A 21,394-nucleotide genomic window follows, 5' to 3' on the forward strand; every position below is an offset into this window, starting at 1 on the left:
GGGCGCAGCAGCACACATTCGGGGGAGACAATATGCCCCGGCTACAATCGGGTGAATTTTCATAACATTATGAAGATAATATTTAATTTTGACTCAATACTCACTGTTATTAGTACTACTAAGGCCATGTATTGTATAATAATAAAACTTAGTTTATCGTAAACTTATTAAGTTAATCATAAAATCCTATTTCCAAACTTACCTTTATCGGTTATCAGAAAGCCCTGCCACTAGCAATATGGCGGACGCGCTGACGAATTGCTTCTTCTGGGCAAGGAAGCAGATGCGACGTCTACTCGTTTACGTTTATGTTCCTAACAGCATATGCACGTACAACAGCTACACACCAACCGACCTTGAATGTGTCCTCTGAAAAATACTCGCACGTGATTGGCTGTAGCTAATGCGTTCCATCACCTTCCTGCATTGTGATTGGTGGACGCCGGTGGCAGTTACACCCTATCCGCCTCTGGCCTCTTTTGGTTGGCTGCCTCCGCTCCCCTTTCTCTCGGCGGTGGGTCGGAGCCGCTGTCCCTGGCCTCGCATGTTTCCCTCTGGATTCTTGTTTTCAGTTTGATGCCCCTCTTGTAGATGCGCTCCATTTGAATACCCTTGAAGGGCCACAGTCGGGCGTGCGTGCAGTGGTGTTTAGTTGCCCCCAACATTTTATTTTGAGGCGTTTCGAGGCTCCAACCCCGAACATGGCTGTTCAAGTTAGCGGATCGTCTGGGCCGATTGCCCGGCTAGAGGGCCGTGAATTCGAATACATGATGAAGAAGCGCTCGGTGACCATCGGCCGGAACTCCTCTCAGGGCTCCGTGGACGTGAGCATGGGCCACTCCAGCTTCATCTCGCGGCGGCATTTGGAGATATTCACGGCCAGCGACGACGGCACCGGCAGCGGGGACTTCTACCTGAGGTGTCTGGGTAAAAACGGGGTGTTTGTGGACGGAGTGTTCCTAAGACGGGGCGCCCCTCCTCTGCAGCTACCACGAATGTAAGTTCATCCTCCAGCACCGCCACCCATCGGGGGGAACGGGGGCAGTAGCCGGAGCATCCGGACAGCTGAAGTTAACATTTAACAACATTAGGCTTATATTTGCGAGCAAGGGTCGAGAGCACCACGTGTTTAGCATGTTAGCAAGAAGTCCGCATCCTGTTTCCTAAAGCCCTTCTCTTTGTTGACATTCCTGTTAGCAACCGTTTTCACGAGCCTGCTGCCGTCATTCCACGCACATTCCACAGCCCACCGGTGGGTCAGCTCAGCCTTTCTCTCCCCCTCTGCGCTTATGTCGGAGCTAGTTGATGTTTCTGCGCCTGTTATTGAAAACGGTGCTATTTTGTACATTTCCATTCAGAAATTGCTGCCATGATGCAGTAAAATCGCCACTCTGCGGTGTTTTCCCACTGTGGGTTGTGTGTATTAATTGTGAATGAAGCTCTTCTCGACCCCTGAACGTAAACAAACCAGCCGGTCCCCGCCCTGCGCTGCACCGTTTGCACAAGCCGTGACCTCCAGTCCACTAAATCAGATCCCAGAGCTCCTTTCTCCGCGTAGTAAACACACCTGAACGCATCATGGTTGCATTTAAACTCCACTAAACACTTTCTGAGCGGCTTTACCGATAAAACATGAGATGGCATCTAAGCAATCATGTGATTTCAGGAAACGGGTTCCTTTCACTTTTCCAGTCGACTGAAACTCTTTATTATCCTCATAAATGTTTCTAGTTTAAACTGAGAAGAACAATAATAAATGTGTAAGGTTGTATCTAATATGGCGGTTACTGACAAAACTACAACAACAAAAAAAGCTCGCTCAGCTTTTGCAATAATGTGTTTCACCATAATATAGAATGAGGAAATATCTTGTTCATATGTTGACAGTTAATATGGGAGCAACAGTTAAAAAAATCCTGCTTTAAAATTACAGTTCACTACGATTCAATGAATAAAAATTAAAATAAGGGTTTTAAGGTTTTTCTTTACTTGGTTTTTAAGTAAACAAATATTTTTCCATTTCTGAAATTTATTTGGTTTCATTTTATTCTAAAATACAAACTGGAAAGTTCAGAACTGGCAGGAGATTTGTTATTTTTGTTGTTTTTTAGTGAATAAAGTGACATTACCAGGCACAGCCAGTGGGATGAATGGATTAAACATTACAGCTGCTTGAAAACAGCCAGCATAGATGCTAAACAGGGATCATGTTTGAGAATAAAACATGATTAAACCCTGGGATGTGATAATCCAGAGTTCTGCTGGTTTGGTGCCTCAGGCTGCTGCATTTGGACTTGGGCCTGTTCTGTTTACATCCAGATGAACGTTTTGGGCTCGTTTCTCTTTCTCCACTGTAGCTGCATGATGAACCTTCATCCTCCCAAACAGCTGGAAGTTTCCTCTGCTTGGTTCTGGTGTTACTTTTTAAAGTCGCCCTACAGAACGTGGCGTTACATTCTTGGTTCCCAACAGAAACATTCTGCATGTGTTCAGGTTGAAGCCACTCTGTTTTCGTTCATTAATCCCCTAATAGTTTAGTATTTTTACTTATGACTTGTTAAAATGTTAATAAGCTGTCTGTAATTTTGTGCAGATTTTATATTGAACCATTTTCCACGGTTATGGTTCCAAGCGTCATTTGTTGTTTCTTCTGCAAAGTAGCTGATTAAACCAGAATAACTCAGCGCTGCCACCTGGTGGTAGATATTATTTATCAGACGTTAGAAAATCAGACGGCAAAAATGTTTGTAAATTTTGAAGTTTATCAGTTGTGACTTGTTCTGATTTTCTCCTGAGTATTTTGGTTTAAGTTGTTAATGTTCATTGTGAGAAACTGCTGTGAGACCAAAGGCTAACTGGCTGATTATTACATTAGCATTAAAAATGTAAGTTTGTAACACTTGTATTATGTTTGCCTGCAGCTATTGCACTCCAAACTGCAGTATGAAAATTACACGATATATTCGCGATGCATCGTGCAGCGTCATTGATGTCATAAAACCACATTTTCTTAGACTAAAAAGTAAAGATCGTAAGTTGTCAGATCGGGAACAAAATGTCCGCCAGGTGATTATGAAGTGGTGCGTGGTCGGTTTGTTTATTTTCTGACTTGCTGTTGAACTCGTTCCTGCCAGTAGGAGAAGATGTTACATTTTTCTTTATCTTTAAAAACTCTCTGTTATTGAAAGTTACGTCATTTCATGGTTTTTCTTTTAGCTTTGGTTTTTAATCTAAACTAAACACAAACTATTTATTTGTTTTATGACTAACGTCTCAGTCACATTATCCCTAAAGTATGGGTTGCTTTTTCAGCTTTTATTTTATTTAATCACCTCCACACACACCTACACACACACACACACACACACACACACACACACATTCTCTCTCTTCCTCTCATGGGAACTCTGTCCAATTATCCCAAATGATTAATGATTAAAAACAGAAAAATCTGGGTGTGGAAAAGTCTGGAATATTAAAGGACAGAAATAGTTGTGAATCCAGATTAAAATTCTAAGTAAACTAAAGACATGAACAGAAAATGTAAAAACATTTCACATTAAGGCCTGAAAATATTAACAATATTAACAACAAGCTAAAATGACAAATTGAATGAAATAAAACATTTTTAAGTTGTTTTTAAAAATGGCAGCAACATGCTGGAGTCGCTCTGACATTTTAAAATTATTTTTGTTCATAATACATTTTTTAGTTGAGGTTTTGGATGCTGGGACAATTCCTCTCTCTGATTTCTGAGGTGTTTTTGCTCTTATTGTTCACCATATTCCCAGACGGGAGTTTAAAGGAGCAGCAAAAGCAAAGGAGGCGGATTAGCAGAGCTAGCTAACAACTGATGGTTTCATCCTGGATGTTTCTGTGGAGCATCGTCTCTGCTGCTTTCATATGGAGCTGTTAGCATGTCACACAGCAGCAGTCTTCAGTCAGAGGCCTCGTTAGGTTCTTTGCAAGACTGACTGCTACCTGAGATCCTTCTCTCTGAAGATACTTTAATGATACAAGTTGCACCAGTTTCCCTTTGGATTACAGTATTTTTTAATAAATGTGAAGTTTTAAGGTGTTTATATGTGTCTTTCTGTTTGCAGTAGCTCTCTCCACCGCAGCCCAACATGCGTCTGTTGCTTTGTTTGGGTTGCAAACGAGTCGATTTTTATTTGTCCATCTGAGTGTTTGCAGTGTTTGCAGCGTCCTTCACGCCGCGGCGTTGTTTACATTTTGTTGAGACAGATTTGCTGGAATCTGGTTGCAGCTTTTCACAGCAGCGCCTGCAGTGTAAACAAGCTCGCAGCTCCTGCCAGCGCTGCTCAGACTTTGCACACCGCTCTCTCTCGTTGCGCAATCTCCCAACATGAAACCATTTTCTTGCGCTGAGAAAACGGCGACTTGTTTTGACTTGATGCAGTTTCCGTCCCGGGTGAATGTTTTCCTGAAACTTTGAAGGAGTTTACAGTTTTCTGCTCCTCAAACACACACACACACACACACACACACACACACACACACACACAGGTCCTCGAGTTGGAGGTAAAATAAGCGACTTGTAGATGAGTTTATCTCAGACTGAGCAGCTGTGAGTGTTTGGTGCTGAGAAGCAGATTGGCAGCGTGCGGGCGCCGCGGCCGCTCGTACTGCTGGGATTCCTCTGCGGTGATGTCAGAGGATCCAGAGGAACGGCCCTTTCCCGTCCCTGCCGCCTCGCACCCAGAGCCGCGGCTCTTCCTCCCTGCCTGTCCTCTTTGTTTACATTCTGCTCTGCGCCGGGTGGGGGTGAAATTCAAGTGAAAGCTTTCAGTGGAACAAGCTTTGTTTGTTGCCGTCCTCGCGGCTTAGCAGCGTAGCAACTGTGTTTTCTTTCTCCTGTTTTCAGTTTGAGCCTCATTGTTGTTGTGGGAGAGAAATGGGGTAATAAAGAGGGATCTGTGACGGCGCACAGGCTGGGGGGCTCAGTCACCCCGAACTCTGCTTTGATTCTTTCATTCTGCTCCAGATCCAGAGTTTTCTCAACATTAAAGCTTCCGTTTTATAGAAATAAACAGGTTTTTGTCTTGGTTTTGGTCCATTTTCCAGAGAAAATATCTGAAAACACTTGAAATAAGAAAAAAACTAACTTACAAATAACTTTGCAGCGAGATACAGGAGCTTGTTTTAACTAAATAATTCCTTAATATTGATCAAAAGTCCCAGTTGCACTGGCAAATTATTTCACTAAAAATATGGGAAAAATATCTTATTTAGTGAAATAATCTTCCAGTGGAACTAGAACTTTTTAAATCAATATTAATGACTAATTCACTTAAAACAAGCTCATCCTTCTTGCTGAAAAGTTACTTGTAAGTTAGTTTTGTCTTATTTCAACTGTACTAAGATGTTTGCAGTAGAAACTAGACCAAAACTGCTTAGTAAATGTGAAGTTTTAAGGTGTTTTTATGTGTCTTTCTGTGTCTTTTGTGATTTTGCAGCCTAAAGTTACTTCCTGTGGTTTTAACAGGACATCAGCTGTTTAAATCATGTTTTACTGAAAACATTTTTATCAAAGATAAAACCTGGTTCCTCTTAAAAATATTCCTTTCAGTTTCCTTAACTTTTGGAGGTCATCGATCGACCGATACTCGCAGGAGAAACCGATTTTATCTGAAAATCAGAGACATTGTCGATGCATTTGGTGACTTTTCAGACAAAATAAATCGGAATCAGCAGGTTTGGTTTCTTATAGATCTGTGATCGGCCATAAAACTCCAATCAGTGCAGCAGGAAAGTTTTAGGGCTGGAACCATTAATCGATTTTTGAGATAATCAACTCATTTAATCATTAACTGGAGCATAACGACTAAAACAGGCCAAAAGGCAACACATACGGAGCAGTAATAATGCCAAAACTATGAAAATACCAACATTTAGCATTTCAGATAAGAAAAACTATTTTCCTGTAAATATGTTTTTCCCATAACTCATCAAATGTCAGTTTCAGTTTCACCTGGTTCAAATTCTGTAACAAATATCTCATATTAAGCACCTTTTGCTGTCCAATTATTAATCAAAAATTAATTAACAGACTAGTAGATGGTTTTTATTTAACTGCAGAAGCATCAAGCGTTTATTAAAAGAATGATTTTTTTTTTTGCATTTTAGGATAAAAAAGTGTTTTTTCTTGATCAAAAAACTAATAGAATTTTTGCTTATTTGCATCTTTTATTAAACTTAAGTGATTAAATTAAAAATCTGCCGCATGTCAGTTTTTTATCCAATTATTTGTTTACTAAAATAGTCGTTAGTTGCAGCCCTACAATGTTTTAAAAAATATGAATTCAGATGTAATAAATTGTCACTGAGCGGATTTATCGTTGCTCCACCCTTAAAGAGACAAACTGGACAGTTTGACCTGTTTTTACTCTAAAAATGGTCCAATAAAAGTAAAATTCACCACCACATCCTGACCCGTCTGACTTTAAAACGTCTTTAAACATCCATCCGTGTTGTGCTGCTACGTGGAGCTGAGTGTTTCCAGTTCGTTTTATGAACTGGTGACATGAAGAAGCCGTCAGGTTTTTGATGTATATTTAGGTTTCACAGAACGCTGACAGTCTCTGGATGAGTCTGGTGTTATTTTTACCGCCTCAGCTCCTCCTCAGGGGCTTCAGGCTCCTGTGAGACGCAGCACAGCTAGTTCAGACAAAGGAAGCTATCGCTAGCTAACGCTAGCTCTGTGAAACCCTGGTGCAGGAAACTGAAGTCGGGTCCTGGTCGCCTCCAGCTGATTGGAAACCCGGGTTTTTGTTCCTTCGCCCAGCAGTTTAATCCCAAATGCTCCAGAGCGCCACCCCCAGGTTGTCTTCCCTTCCTCGTTAACTTCTGAACATCGGAAGCGTCTCGGCTGTTCGGAGGTTTGATTAGAGACGTGAATCTGTTTTGATGCTTTTACCTGGAAATCAACCAATCAGATTCATTTTATCTGTTCATGTTCAGTTTTTTCACAAACAGATTTTAGTCATTTAAATATCTAATTTATTACATGTTTTAGCTCCTTTTGCCATAAAAGGGGCTAAAATATGTAATCAAGCTTGAATAATGGATAATTAATATCCATCATAATAATTTCCATTATTCAAGCCGGTTTGAATGATGGATCTTCTGCATTTGGAAAGGAAGAAGTGTCCTAAAATATGAGCTACGAGTAAATTAAAAGGTTACCACCAATAGTTTTATTGGTGGTAACTTGGGCAGTTACCCAGGGCAGCAATAGAGAAAAGGGAGGAAGGCGGCTGTGGCAGCAGCTGAATTTTTATGTTTATTTACTATGCGCTGCGTCCACATGGCCACAGGTCCAACATGTTTCTTTGTTTATTTAGAAGATTCCTCTTTTGCGAAAGCATAAGTTAAAATTCTGAGAAAAATTGTTGAATTCCAGGAATTCTAAGAATTTTCTTAAAACGGAAATTTTTTTAGAATTTTCCTAATTAGACTTTGGACTAATTTTAGACGTAGGACTAAAACTAGAAACTGATTTTTGTCCTGGGTTTCTTTGGGAATCCCTGATGTTTTACTGGCCTAGTCCAAGTTCTGGTTTCCATCAGTGGCCCGACCAACTGATTCTAACTACTGTGACTTATGGGAAACTTTTAATTGAGCATTAAAGGTAACAAACGCTGTGGTGGCGCAGGGGTTACGCACAACCCACATATGGAGGCCTCAGTCCTCAATGTCGCAGGTTCGATTCCCACCCTTGGCGACCTTTGCTGCTTGTCTTCTCTCATTACCCACTTTTCTGTCAATTAACTATCAAATAAAAGCCACTAGAGCAAAACAAGCGTAACAAACAAAGTAAGGAAGTGTTGCAGGTCGTGGTAAAATGAAATATTGTCCCTGGTTCGTTTTATTTCATTATTATTTTACTGTTGTTGCTTTAACAGCGTGAAAAAGTCTAGATGTATTTTGTTTTTATCAGGATCATTTTGCTCCCTGCAGTGTAGACGTAAATTTTCTTTAAGTTCTCAAAATGAATCCATTTTTTTTTTTTAATCAGCCATTTAAAACACGTCATATTTTTCTTTTTCTCTGCTGATGTGTCGATGAGGCGCCTTCAGACTGACTTTCTCTGTTTTCTGCGTCGTTTTCTGAATTTTCTGCAGGTGCACGTTCAGGTTTCCCAGCACCAACATCAAGATCAACTTCACGGCGCTGTCCAGCGGGAAGAAGGCCAAGCGAGAGGCGCCAGAGTCCCCAGTGAAACCAGTACAGCCTCAGATCTCCCCACTTACCATCAACATTCCAGACAACATCGCTCACCTGATGAGCCCACTGCCGTCACCCACCGGCACCATCAGGTACCTGCAAAAACATCCGCTAAAGGTTAAAGGTGTGACGAAACCAGCAGGTTGTTAAAACGGCGCACCTCCAGAACCGGGGCAGATTTTAATCATTACTGCTCCACTCAGGTAAACATAAACATTCGATATCCATGGATCCATCAAAAAGACACTGTACGGAGCTCTGGTACTGCCAAAAACAAGTTTGTATTTTTTTTTGAGTAAAATGTGCCTAAATTATTTCCAAAAATACAGTGAAATTTGAGTCGGTAGAACAATTTCTAATTGGATAAAGAATAAATATTGGTATTTAAAATATTTTAGACATGAAAACAAGTTTATCAATCAGTCAAGTTTTTTTGTGTAAAACATTTCAGCAGCAAGGCGTTTCACATCATCCATCATTTTCTAACACCTTGTCCCTTAGTGGGTCAGGAGGTGCTGCTGCCTCTCCTGCCATCGTTCCGGGCGAGAGGCGGGGTCACCTGGACAGGTCACCTGGACAGGTCACCTGGACAGGTCACCTGGACAGGTCACCTGGACAGGTCACCTGGACAGGTCACCAGTCTGTTCAGGGCAACACAGAGACACACAACCATGCATACACACTCACACCTAGGGGCAATTTGGAGACAGTCATGTTTTTGGACTGTTTTCTCCGGAGTACCCGGAGAAAGCCCACAATGCACAGGGAGAACATGCAACATGCAGCAAGACCGGGGCTGCAAGGCAACAGCTCTACAAACTGCACCACATAAAACACAAAAATACAAAGCAATAAAAAACTTCATTCAGCCAAAAGTTTAGAAGCCAATAAGATTCTGAGGAGTGGCATCATTGATATCATCAAAACACGTCCAATATGTTGGTCGACGTTTCATTCATGATGATTCAAAAGCAGCTCTGAACAGGAGAGTTTAGAATAAACAGTTTTACAGTTAATTACAGTTGTTTTTGCTAATTAAGAAGCAAATAATAAAAGTTCTGTCATGTTTGGCCAGAAAGAAAAACCCAGCTTCAATCAGTTATTTAATCAGAATGAAAGGTCAAATCCAATATTTTCAGAAATATTTTAGTGTTTTGCTGCTTTAAAACTTCGTGGCGCTGTGGTTGATGGAATCCTGTTTCCATCCCGTTGCTCCTGAACTCATTGCCGTGATGCCAGGGAGGCTGATTTGCGTCGATGTCGGTGCAAAGCGCGACGCTGCGGCCAGATGAGCTCGTTTGAAGCAAACGTTGCATTTTAAGCTCCGGATCCAGTCGGTTTGTCCTGATTTGGTCGGAAAACGTGAAACTCATGGTGTTTGTGTTCCTGCAGCGCTGCTAACTCCTGCCCCTCCAGCCCCCGGGGGGCGGGCTCCTCGGGCTACAGGATGGGGGGCCGCATGGTCAGCTCCGTGGAGCTGCAGCTCATCAACGACAACTCGCAGCCTGAGAACGACAAAGAGGCCTCCGGAGAGGACAGCCCCAAGGTCAGCAGGACGCCCTAATCGCACTGGAAGCGTTCATACCGGGGTGTCCAAAGTGCGGCCCCTGGGCCATTTCGGGCCCAGGGACTGATTTTGTGCGGTCCCCGACTGTAATCCAAGAATGATACACATTTTATTACAGACATTATTTCCTTACAGTGCAAAATGTTCATTATAACACAAAGTATTTGATTTTTTATAACCAAGCTTTCATAATTGGCAGAACCGCGAGACTTTTACTGAACAGCCGACTTTGCTGAACCAGATCAGCTTTTTATAATTTACTAAGCTTGGCTAAATATAGCAAACATATCCTGCTCTGATACTCGGATAAATTTGGTCCATCGAGCAATAAAAGTGAAAACTAGACAAAAAACGTGCAAAACCTGCGTTTTTATTCGCACTGTTTTTGGTATTTTACTGCCAGTTTTTGTTGTTCTTAATCAAACTTGGTTGCATTTCTTGTGTTCTGATTGGTTGTGAAGCATTGGGTCAGCTGAGGTTGCAGTAAATGCGCCGTTTCCTGTGCTGCTCTCTGCAGGACGACTCCAAGCCGCCGTACTCCTATGCACAGCTGATCGTCCAGGCCATAACGCTGGCGCAGGACAAGCAGCTCACACTAAACGGAATCTACAATCACATCACCAAGAACTACCCGTACTACCGGACCGCCGACAAGGGCTGGCAGGTGAGTCCCGCCGCAGCCCGCTGCGCTGCCTCCTCCTCCTCCTCTTCCTCCTGTCACCGCTTGTCTCGCTGCAGAACTCGATCCGTCACAACCTGTCGCTGAACCGATACTTCATCAAAGTGGCGCGGTCGCAGGAAGAGCCAGGCAAAGGTTCGTTCTGGAGGATAGACCCGTCGTCGGAGGCCAAGCTCATCGAGCAGGCCTTCAGGAAACGACGGCCCCGCGGGGTCCCCTGCTTCCGGACCCCACATGGACCCCTCTCCTCCAGGTCGGCCCCAAAGATCGACGACTCACACAAACCTGAGCTTATCTTACTGGATCAGAGCAGCTCAAAGTGGTTCAGATAGAAGTAGAGCAACTTCAAAAGTTTACTAAATATCAGGGGTCCTGGTGGCTCTGGAGGAGCTGCAGAGGTCAACAGCTCAGGTGGGAGACGACATCTGAGTTATGAAAAATGGTGACAAGTCGTCCTGCAGCAGTTTCCATCAGACTGAGAGTCAAAGGAAACATGAAGCTGCTCAGGCCAGAATGAAGCTTTAGAAACTAAAACGCTAAACTGCAGCTAACAGTTATTAGCAATCGATTATTCTATTGATTTTTCTGCTGATTAATCAAATCATCAGACAAAAAACTGTCAAGTTCTGCAGAAACTACTTAATCCGGTTTGGAGTGTTACTAACACATCAAAAATAACATTTGAGTAAACAATCCATTTAATTCCTATTAAAAACCAGCATATCGAACCTCCAGTTCAGCTCTGATGTGTTTTAGTGATTAAATCCTAAGGACTTTAAATACTTTTAAACAAGTTTCTCATTTCAGTCCAGATGGAAGCAACAAATAAAAGTTTCATCTCAGGCCTTTAATCAGCTGCTGCTGCACATTTGCTGCCATCTGGCTAATGACCAGCAGGGGGCGAATGTTGCATTGCAGCATGATATTTTCTTCTTTCTTCTCAGGAAACGTTTAACTTTTGTGTTTACGTCTCATTTTTACTTTATTCCAGTTCTAACCAAACAGGATAGTAGTAAATATTGTGTTCATTTCTCTGTCTGGCCTGCAGGAGCGCTCCAGCGTCCCCCAATCACTCCGGGGTGCTCTCCGCTCACTCCAGCGGGGTGCAGACCCCGGACAGTCTGTCCAGGGAGGGCTCCCCGGTGCCCCTGGAGCCGGACACGCCCCCCGCTCCCCCCCCAGTGCCCACCACAGCCATCCAGCCCAAACTGGCGGTCATCCAGGAAGCACGCTTTGCACAAAACACACCAGGTGCTGCGACGTCATTCTTCTTCTTCTTCCCTTCCACACTGCAGCTCTGTTGCTAACCCGTCCCCCCTCTGGTCCAGGCTCCCCGGTCAGCAGCCAGCCGGTCCTCATAGCGGTCCAGCGCCAGTTACCTCAGACCATCAAGCCAGTGACTTACACCATGGCGTCCCCAGTGAGCACCAGCAGCTCCCAGCCCGCCGTCCAGACCGTCCACGTCCTGCAGCAGATCCCGGCCGGCTCCACCGTCATCGCCCAGCCGGCCGCCATCATCAAGAGCGAACCGCAGGAGAACGGGGAGCACACGGAGGTCAAAGGTGAGGCCCGGATGAGGAGGAGAACTTTTCAGGAAGGAGCTTTGCTCCTTTTTGGGGGCGGAGCTTATTGATGGTTAGTGGGGAAACGATTCTGATTGGCTGAATTCTCCCAGGGTTTAAACACTGTGTATTTAGGCCTGTTGCTATGGTAACAGGTTTTGCTGGGCGATTAATTGTCCCTGAAATAATTGCGATAAATTATAATGACTTTGGGACCGTTTTTAACTAATAGCATAAAAATGACACAGCAATGCAAATACACCTCTGAATCATCAGAATGGATGAAGCTTATTTTAACTGACCATGTGACTAATTGATTATTGAGTCAGGATATTGATTGGTGATTAATAGATAATATCTGATTCTTCTCTGTCCAGTGAAAGTGGAGGCGGTTCCGAGCATCACTTCTCTGGGCGCCTCCAGTCGCATCATCCAGAGCTCCCAGTCGGTGGCGCCGCTGCAGACGGTCACCATCGTGCAGCAGGCGCCGGTGGGTCAGCACCAGCTGCCCATCAAGGCCATCACCCAGAACGGCACCCACAGCCTGACCACCGCCCTGCAGGCGCCCTCCGGCTCAGGTGAGACGCCAGGTAGGCACTAGCCGCTAGCTGCTAGCTGCTAGCCGCTAACTCTGCTGTCCTCTGCAGCCCCGGCCGCCGCCAGCCCCCTCCACCTGCTGGCCACCCACGCCTCCGCCTCCGCCTCGCTCCCCACCAAGCGGCAGAACGGCGACCAGCTGGTGGGGGAGCAGCCGGACGCCAAGCGAGGGAAACTCGAGGAGGAAACGCCCGCCGTCGCCGTGGAGACGGACTCGCCAGCAGCCGGAGAGCAACCAAACTAGCCGTCTGGACGCCGCGCCGCAGAGCCCCGCCACGCCCACCGTCTCTCTCTCTCTCGCCCCGTCGTTTGTTTCGCTTCTCCTCACGACTGAGGTGCCAAACGGAGAACCCCCCTCACCCCCCCGCCGCTTTAAAAACTGGAACAAAGAAACTCGAAGGTTTCCGTGTGAGCCGTGACCGAAGCCTTAGCAACAACGAGCCGACCTTTGACCTCCGGCTCGGGCTGGACGCCGCCTTTCTGTCGCATCTACCTCAGAGCAGATCGGAGCCTCCGGCAGCCAGCAGGACCCCCTCCACCCCGACGTGACCAACCAGGCGGCTCGTTTCTCCGTTTTTATCGTCCGAATCCAGACAAAGTCCTAAAGGGATCAACTTGGAGCCAATCTTTAATTCCTGGCAGCTAGCCGCTCATTACTGACCCTGTTAATCGCAGCTGTACGTAGGAATTCAGTATTCTGTGGTTCAACATGTGGAGCATAGCAGTTTTTTAATGTATTTACACTTAACTAGAGACGTAATAAACTAAAGGAAGCGGACACATTTCAGAAACTAAGTTAGAGGACTTTTTACGTGAACTTTTTCTGTTTGGTGAAAACGCTGTAACAGTTTTTGGTAAACCCTCCTCTGTGCCCCCTCCCCTACCTGTTGCTTACGACCCGGCTTCGTTGCTCGGCCTGCTGTGTGTGCAGCTCCGGACGCCGACCCTGCATGAACCGACGACAGAGAAGTCAGAGAGGCCAGAGCTGCACTTGATTTAAATGTTTTTATTTCTCTTCCTCCTCTTCTTCTTCTGTTTCCGTCGCCTCCCCCCTCATGGTCCCTCCAGGCTGTGTTGATGTTGTGGTGTTGGCAGACCCCCCCATCCCTCACACATCCATTTGCTTGATTACGTATTTTGCTCTGTTCAGGCGACCTGGCGAGTCTGTTTCTGATTGTACACGTTCCAAACAATAGTAAGAAAAGAAATTGATGTTTGTTCTGCTTCAGTGGAGAAATGCTTTTTTTTTTAATAAATTAATTTAAAGTCCTTAAAATCTTTTTGTTTGGTTTTGAACTTTTTTCATGTTGAAATGAATTTTTGGGGTAGTTCTCCAGTCATCCTGAAGAGGGCAGTGTAGGCTAGTTTTCAACATTGTTCGACTTAATCTGGTAAAAGGTTAAATATTAACAGGTGCAAAATTTAACTTTGTGATTACAGAATCTTTATTTGAATTGAGCAATTTTGTGCTGTCAAATTTTGTCGCCAACAGAATTTCATTGTCTTGCCTTTGCATTAGATGACAAAGCTCTCTATCTAGATAAATTCCAGTTTTATTGACAACTATAATACTGAAAGTGATCAGAAACAAAATTAAGCTACTCTTTAATCTTAAATTAAAACAAAGCTTCTAAATAAGTGTACATATGTAATGTAATAACTTAATTATCCAAAATTATTCACACTCTTAGATTTAAAATGCATTTCAGCCAGTCCTGCCTTGTTGGAAGTTGAGGTTGGAGTTAAAGATTAGGGTGATGGTTTTTTTTGGAGCAGAGCAAATAATCCAAATCAGACATAAAACACAGATCAGATAAACAAATTTACTCTCATTTTTCATGATTAAAGGAGCAAAAATTCAACTTGTTTTCTATGGTGTGTGTGAATTACTGATTTACTATTGTGAAAATGTTAATAAAATATGTGGCCTGAAAGGGCTGCACAGTGGTGCAGTTGGTAGCCCTGTTGCCTTGCAGCAAGAAGGTCCTGGATTCGATTAAATTCTTTCTGCATGGAGTCTGCATGTTCTCCCTATGCATGCCTGGTTCTCTCCGCGTACTCCGGCTTCCTCCCACAGTCCAAAAACATGACTGTCAGGTTAATTGGTCTCTAGATTCTCCTTAGGTATGGATGTATGCATGCATGGTGTCAGAGAGGCACCAGCACGCCTGACGACACCATTAAAGACGAGGGTGAAAGAAGATGGAGGTGACCTGAAAAGTAAAAACAAAATTGTAAATGTATTCTAAGGCATATTTTAGAAACCCTTGTCAGACCTGCAATATTTTTTTTTTATTTTACTTCATTGAAATATTGTATTTTATTTAAAAGTAAAAGTTTCTGAAAGTTTATGTGATCCCTTATCATTCCAGTAGGGGGCAGCACTCAGAGGGTCCGTGTGAGAATTATTAGAAGAAGAAATCGTCTGCAAACCCGCCATGTGAATTAAGGAGTTGTTTAGCTTCCTAATAAATTAATTGCAGAACTTCTGACAGCTATTAGAGATTATTGTTAAAAACATTTATTTAAACTCTGCTGAGAGGAGATGCGTATTTCTACTTGCGCTGTTGTTAAGTCAGACGCCGAGCCGAAGCTAAAATGTTAAGCTAACGCCAGTTGGTTCGGGGTTTTGGTGAAGAAGGAGTCAGAAAATGGAGGAAATGGTGGTGGAATTAAACTCTGGGGAACCGTCTGCGCCCGGATCAGATCAGGGGGTCGCCAAAGCCTGGGAATCGGTCACAGCAGCTTTGGTGAGTGGAACCGAACCCCGGTTTGGTGCAGTTAAACAGAGATCGAAGAGGATTTTCAGAACTCTATTCAAATATCTGATTATTTATGATTTCCCCCTATATCAAAATATTATTAACAGTTAGTCACCAAGCTGATTGTTTATCTGGTCAAATAAAGTGTTCGGCCGTATTCGGCTGATATTTGGTAGTTTGTTTATGTTTGCTTACATATTTTATAGGCTGATAAGAGATAATTTCAAAGTAATACGTTATGGTCTGACTCTGGAACCATAGCAAATTAAAGGGAAGCAACGCATGGGATAACTTAAAATTAGATTTATTTAACAAAAATCATAACTGGCCAGAGAGGAGAGGCAGAAAGAAAGACAGCGGCAAGGAGTCAGAAGATGGGCTGGAGAGAGAATGGTGCGTGTAAAGGTGGGTCATTCTGGAGTCTCTGGCCGGCTGCCTCCACTTCCAATCAGCACCAATTAGAAACTCTGAAACAGAGATTAGACACCCGGAGGAAAGACTTTGGGCCGTAACAAATACAAGACTATTTTATTTCACTAATTCAGTTCAAAACGGGAAACTTTTATGCTCTGATATCCTGAAGTAGGATAAGAAACAAAAGGCCATTCCTTGTTCAGAGTGCTGTATTCCAGTGTATTAATGGAAAGTTCAGCAGAAGGAAAAAGTGTGGTTTAAAACATACACAAGCACCAGAGATACTTGCAACCTTGGAGTTTAGGAGATATTCTCATGTCTGTTCATGTAAACATAGAATGAGCAGAAACTGGTGTGTGAAATTATGTGCTCTGTGAAATTGGGAATCAAATATTTCAGGTGTTTGAAATAATTAGAAGGGGAAGCCGATCTGATGGGTTCTGACGGAGTTTTGTCTCTGGCGCCACCTGCAGGTTTCTCCAGGCAGCTCTCTGTCAGAGCAGGACCGTCTGAACCTGGCGCTGCTCTGCTCTCAGGGTTTGGGTCGGCTGCTGGGCGTCTGGCTGCTGGAGTCCCTGCAGGTCCGCCTGTCGTCCTCGGTGGTTCCGGAGTTCTGGTCTAGACTGGAGCAGCCGCAGGACCAACTGGAGGAACGGGACCGGGCCGGGGTTCTTCTCTCCGCTTTCCAGACGCTGCTGGACCAACTGGAACCGTTCCTGAGTTAGTAGAGCAACACAAACCTCCTGGATCTGGAAGTCTGTTGGCTGCTGTAAGCCAGCGGTGACCAAACTGTGGCCCCCAGGGGCCGCTTGTGGCCCCCAGGGGCCTCCTGAGGCTCACCAACTGATTATTATTATTATTTTTTTGCCCCAAACTGCAGCTTATTTTGTTTTATATTTTTAATCAGGGAAAACTATCACATCATTTTCTCTTACAATTAATCTTTTTACCAACAATCTGTCAGAATAAGTAGAATTTTTAAACAAACTTTTACTGAACCGCCGACTTTCCTGCACCAAAATCAGCTTTTCTTTTGTATTAAACGTGGCTAAATATAGCGAGTGTTTTCAAAGAAAGTGATCCAAGTCCTGTTTTTATGACTGAGAATAAATTTGTTCAGTTTTGGTTTAGCTGCTGACTGTGTCGCCTTTTTGAGTCTATTTTCTCCAGCTAATGATTAATTGATTACTAAATTAGTTGTGATGAATTGATTGATCTCGATTAGTCGTTTCAGCCTGCGGCTCTAAGCGTGGCCTCTGGTCTCGTTCAGGTGGGTTGGAGCAGCTGGGTGCGTGGCAGGCAGAGGGCCACTGCGGCATGTCGGGGCCGGGCCCCGGGGCCCTCCAAGACCGGGCCTTCACCACCATCCGGGCCCTGCTGCTCTTCTCGCCGCCTGCCGTCCTGCAGCAGCGGGTGCTGGAGTTTTACAGCCGGACCTTCTCCGTCTACATGAGCCGGGAAGGCGGGGAGGACGGCGCCGAGGGCCCCGATGGAGGGGCGTGTCCGGGCTGCGGGGCCCCAGCGCCGCAATGCTGGTGTCTGGAGGCCCTGCAGCGGCTGCAGCAGTTCAGCCTCGTCCTGTGAGCCGCCGCCGGGGGTTCTGGGTAGGGGGCCCGGCGGCGGCGGCGGGTGTGTGACGCGGCGGTTCTGTGTGGCTGCAGGTCCCGGCTGCAGCTGCTGGAGTGGGTCAGCGCCGAGGCCGTCACGGCCATCCTGCACCGCCTCATCGAGCAGCGCATGGAGCAGCACTGCCGCGGCGAGTACGAGCGCTCCTTCCTGCAGGACTTCCAGGAGGTCAGCCGCTTCCTTCACAAAATGGCCGCCAACGCCGCGGTGTTTTCAGACCCGGTCGAGCACGTCAGAACTAACGGGTTTCTCTGAGCCGCCTTTAAACGCAACATGTTTAAACTATAGCTGCGTTTAAATTTTCTGTTAATTTTGAGAAAACAGAATTTCATAATAGCGGCGTTTCCATTAAATAGGAAATAAGTTTAAAATCAAAGTTCATCATTCTGTAGTAAATGGAAACGCAGCGAGACGTGATGATGATGCTGCTGCTGTCATGACAACAAAAACTAACCTGAACATAATTACTCAGCATTTTCTACATCACTGTTTACGTCATGGTGATTATTTCATTAGAAAGGTTACGTTGATGTTTATGTGTTGAACCAAAAGCCGGTTTGTTGCTCTGTGTGGAGCAGTGGCTGGAGCTGGTTCTGGGTTGGCTGGGGAAGGTGTTCGCCACCGAGGGGGGCGGAGCCGCGGCGGTCCCCATGGATCCCAGTGTTCCCAGTACTCCCAGCGCCTGCGGCAGCCCGGTTCTGAAGCAGTGGCGGTGCCACATGCACCAGTTCTTCTGCAGGATCTACGTCAACATGAGGATCGAGGAACTGTTCAGCATCATCAGAGGTGAGAACGAAGCCACTTCCTGTTCATGAGTCTGGGTGATCCTCTGCTTTCAGTCCCTCGATTCAAGAATAATCCGTAATTAATAATTAATTTATAATTATTAGTAATAATAAATTAATAGTTAATTAATTATTATTAATAATAGTAATTAATTAATCGTAACTAATCCGTTCAGCCGCTTTAATAAGACTCCAGTCCGTTCGTCTAGACAGTCCAGTTCCGGTGTGAATGCTAATTGACCTCTGACCTCTGGTTCGGTTGAAGTGAACTGTGGTTCAGTTTGAATGTGAACACCAAGCGGACCGGAGAACTGATTCTACTGGACCATCAGGAGGGAAAACGGCCTAAAAGTAGCTTTTGTTTTTCCTTCTGTTCTTATTTCTAAGCACATTTTTCCTTTTGTTCCCAGATTTCCCAGAATCCAAACCTGCCATTGAGGATCTGAAGTTTTGTCTGGAGCGAACCAACCAGCGCCAGCAGCTCCTCACTTCACTCAAATCGGCCTTCGAGAGCCGTCTGCTGCACCCAGGTCAGAGTTCAACTGCAGGATGCTCACCTCAGCAGTCGGCTTCATAAAACCTGCAGCACCCGTTTCCATGACGACGCCCGTTCCTCCCACAGGTGTTCACACGTCCGACATCCTCACCGTTTACATCTCGGCCATCAAAGCTCTGCGGGAACTGGACCCGTCCATGGTGATCCTGCAGGTGGCGTGCCAGCCGATCCGGAAGTACCTGCGGTGAGTCCGGCCGCCGATCCGGTCCAGTCGGCTCGGATCAGCGGGAAAATGAGCCAGAGGCAGCAGCGTTCTGGCTCAACATAAACATGGCTTACAACACTTACAAACATCATTTTAATCTTTACTTTAAACAGAAATTAAATCTTTTTTGCAGCTTAGAGCTGCAGGCGCCACGTCTTACTGCTGTTGATGCGAGGAGCGGCCATTTTGGAACACCTTAAGTCATAACTGGGGCCGTTGGTCGCTCCCAGTTTCCCAGTGGGAAATCCGACTTCAGTTTATTTTATTTTCCAGTTTAAGGTGCAACTGGAACACAGCATGAATCCAGCTCTGATCCTCAGTACAAACAGGATTTATCTCTTTTATTTGGGAACATTTTCATTTTTTTAAATATGCTTTATAAATAATTAGGATTTCAGTTTTTAACAGGAAGATTTTTATGTAATTTTGCAAATTTGAAAATATTTATTCAGAGAAAATGAGCCATTAAACTCAGTGAGAATATTAAAATGTTTCAGACGTTTTCATGGAATTAAGTGAGCGGATCCAGAGATGAAGCGTCTGAACCAAAATAGAAACGTTACTTTAAATTTCCAGCTTTGTTCTGGTTTTATTTCTGTGTTGGTTTGTAAAATTTAAAAAGATTTATTACTTTTAATTTAAAAAAAGAGTAAAAAATGTATCGGTTGCCAATATGTCAACCCAAAATGCAAACATGTGATGGCTCATTTATTTAAAAAAATGGGAATTTTTTAAAGTCTTTTTGTTAGGAGTCTGTATTTATTAGACATCTAAAATAATTAGTTTTGCCCCAGTAATTTTTCTGAAGTTTGTATTCATGGCAGCCACACTCATCAGTCCTCAGGTTAAATATTTTCTTGGCTCAGAACTCGTGAGGACACGGTGCGGCAGATCGTGGCCGGGCTGACGGGCGACGCCGAGGCCTGCTCTGATCTGGCCTCCGAGCTCTCCAGAGGCGACCCCGTGACCCTGGAGATGCAGGACAGCGACGACGAGGGCAACGACCCCGAGGACTGGGCTCCGGATCCCACCGACGCCGTTCCCGGTCAGTGAACGCATCGCCGCCAACGGCAGGGGAACCGGGCGGGTTTCACTGAGTTCTGCCTCCACGTTTCTAGATAAACTGGGCTCCAAGCGGCGCTCGTCCGACATCATCAGCCTGCTGGTCAGCATCTACGGCAGCAAGGAAATCTTCATCGACGAGTACAGAACCGTTCTGGCCGACCGACTGCTGCACCAGCTCAACTACAACACGGCCAGGTGGGCCTGGCAGAACCGAAACAGAACCAACAGAGCAGCAGATTTTAACCACATTAGGCTACAAGAACAAACTGGCACAGATGCTGCCAGAGGTTTGCCAATTTGGAGGAAAAAAACGCTTCAGGATGGCAGAAATTACATTTACTGAAATTATTTAGGTCTTTTTTTAATGGCCGAAGTGGAAAATTAAATTTTGCACTAAAATAGCCTACATATGTTGAACCACATACATATAGAAACATATATTTTCTTCATCTTGTATTTCCTTTTTCTGGTGGACATGTTTCAAAATGGCTGCCATGTTTATGAAGGACAGTCGATGTTTGCGTTAAAATTGGTAATATTATTAGTGAGGAGCTAAACAAAAGGCTAGGCTCACTAATTCACTAACAGGAATCTTAGCTGCTAATGCTAAACATAAAAAACAATTGTGGAAGCTAATGCTAACTGCTACATAAAATATAGAGGAAGCTTCTTAAGCAAAGCACTTTGAAATGCCTTGTTTCTGAAAATGTGCTATAAAAATAAAATTACCTTCTAAACACAAATAAATTAGCAGAAGCTAACGGTAAAATGCTACACAGTTTAAAAAAGTAAACTCACCCTACACTGCTGAACACATTGAGTAATTGGAAGCTAACGCCAAGATGCTAAACACACAAGAAAATTAGCAGAAGCTATTGCTAACCATTGAGACGACGTCATCTCCTTCCAGTTGACGACTCGCAGACAGCAAAATCCTAAGTTTCTGATTTTGCTACATATTATTACTTTAAAGTTTTAAATATGATGACCAAAGTGAAAAATTGTACATAAAGGTAGGCCTGTCGCGATAAACGATAAATCAATTAATCGCACGATAAATTAAACCCATCGACCTCATTTTAATTATCGGCTTTATCGTCTCTTCCTGTCTTTTTTTCTTTCTCTTGATGACACTGAATGAAAACAGGCTCAGCTCCGGTGCTCTCCCTTAGTGTAATGTCCAGCTCACACTACACGAGTTGTTGGCCGACTGTCGGCCCATTTCCAAAACCTGACAGAAATCCTGGGTATAACAGTTCGATCGGGTTCACTGTGTGGTGTCCAGCCACATGGGCACAAGATAATGGCTACAAGTCCAGTTAACTAATT

At 44.4% G+C, this 21,394-nt stretch overlaps 2 protein-coding genes across 2 annotated transcripts in view; both read left to right on the forward strand.

The window, feature by feature from the left end:
• Positions 1-410: 410 nt before the first annotated feature.
• On the forward strand, positions 411-12,995 carry foxk2b (forkhead box K2b). The gene is made up of 9 exons (XM_015050762.1): positions 411-997; positions 8,145-8,339; positions 9,640-9,793; positions 10,332-10,478; positions 10,553-10,746; positions 11,542-11,744; positions 11,822-12,055; positions 12,433-12,633; positions 12,703-12,995. Exons 1-9 carry the CDS (start codon positions 702-704, stop codon positions 12,894-12,896), a joined length of 1,818 nt encoding a protein of 605 aa, XP_014906248.1. The 5' UTR covers positions 411-701; the 3' UTR covers positions 12,897-12,995.
• A 1,790-nt stretch (positions 12,996-14,785) lies between these two features.
• The window catches only part of anapc2 (anaphase promoting complex subunit 2), a 17,186-nt gene continuing 10,577 nt past the window's right edge, over positions 14,786-21,394 (forward strand). The window contains exons 1-9 of the mRNA XM_015050760.1: positions 14,786-15,402; positions 16,302-16,548; positions 17,099-17,408; positions 17,490-17,622; positions 18,033-18,240; positions 18,650-18,769; positions 18,862-18,979; positions 19,867-20,045; positions 20,119-20,260. Coding sequence (XP_014906246.1) covers positions 15,304-15,402; positions 16,302-16,548; positions 17,099-17,408; positions 17,490-17,622; positions 18,033-18,240; positions 18,650-18,769; positions 18,862-18,979; positions 19,867-20,045; positions 20,119-20,260 — 1,556 coding nt within the window. The 5' untranslated portion in view covers positions 14,786-15,303. The remainder of the gene's footprint in view (positions 15,403-16,301; positions 16,549-17,098; positions 17,409-17,489; positions 17,623-18,032; positions 18,241-18,649; positions 18,770-18,861; positions 18,980-19,866; positions 20,046-20,118; positions 20,261-21,394) is intronic.

This window comes from Poecilia latipinna, unplaced genomic scaffold, assembly GCF_001443285.1.
Source record: "Poecilia latipinna isolate Pla-1442-1.1 unplaced genomic scaffold, P_latipinna-1.0 Scaffold1009, whole genome shotgun sequence".
Lineage (NCBI taxonomy): Eukaryota > Metazoa > Chordata > Actinopteri > Cyprinodontiformes > Poeciliidae > Poecilia > Poecilia latipinna.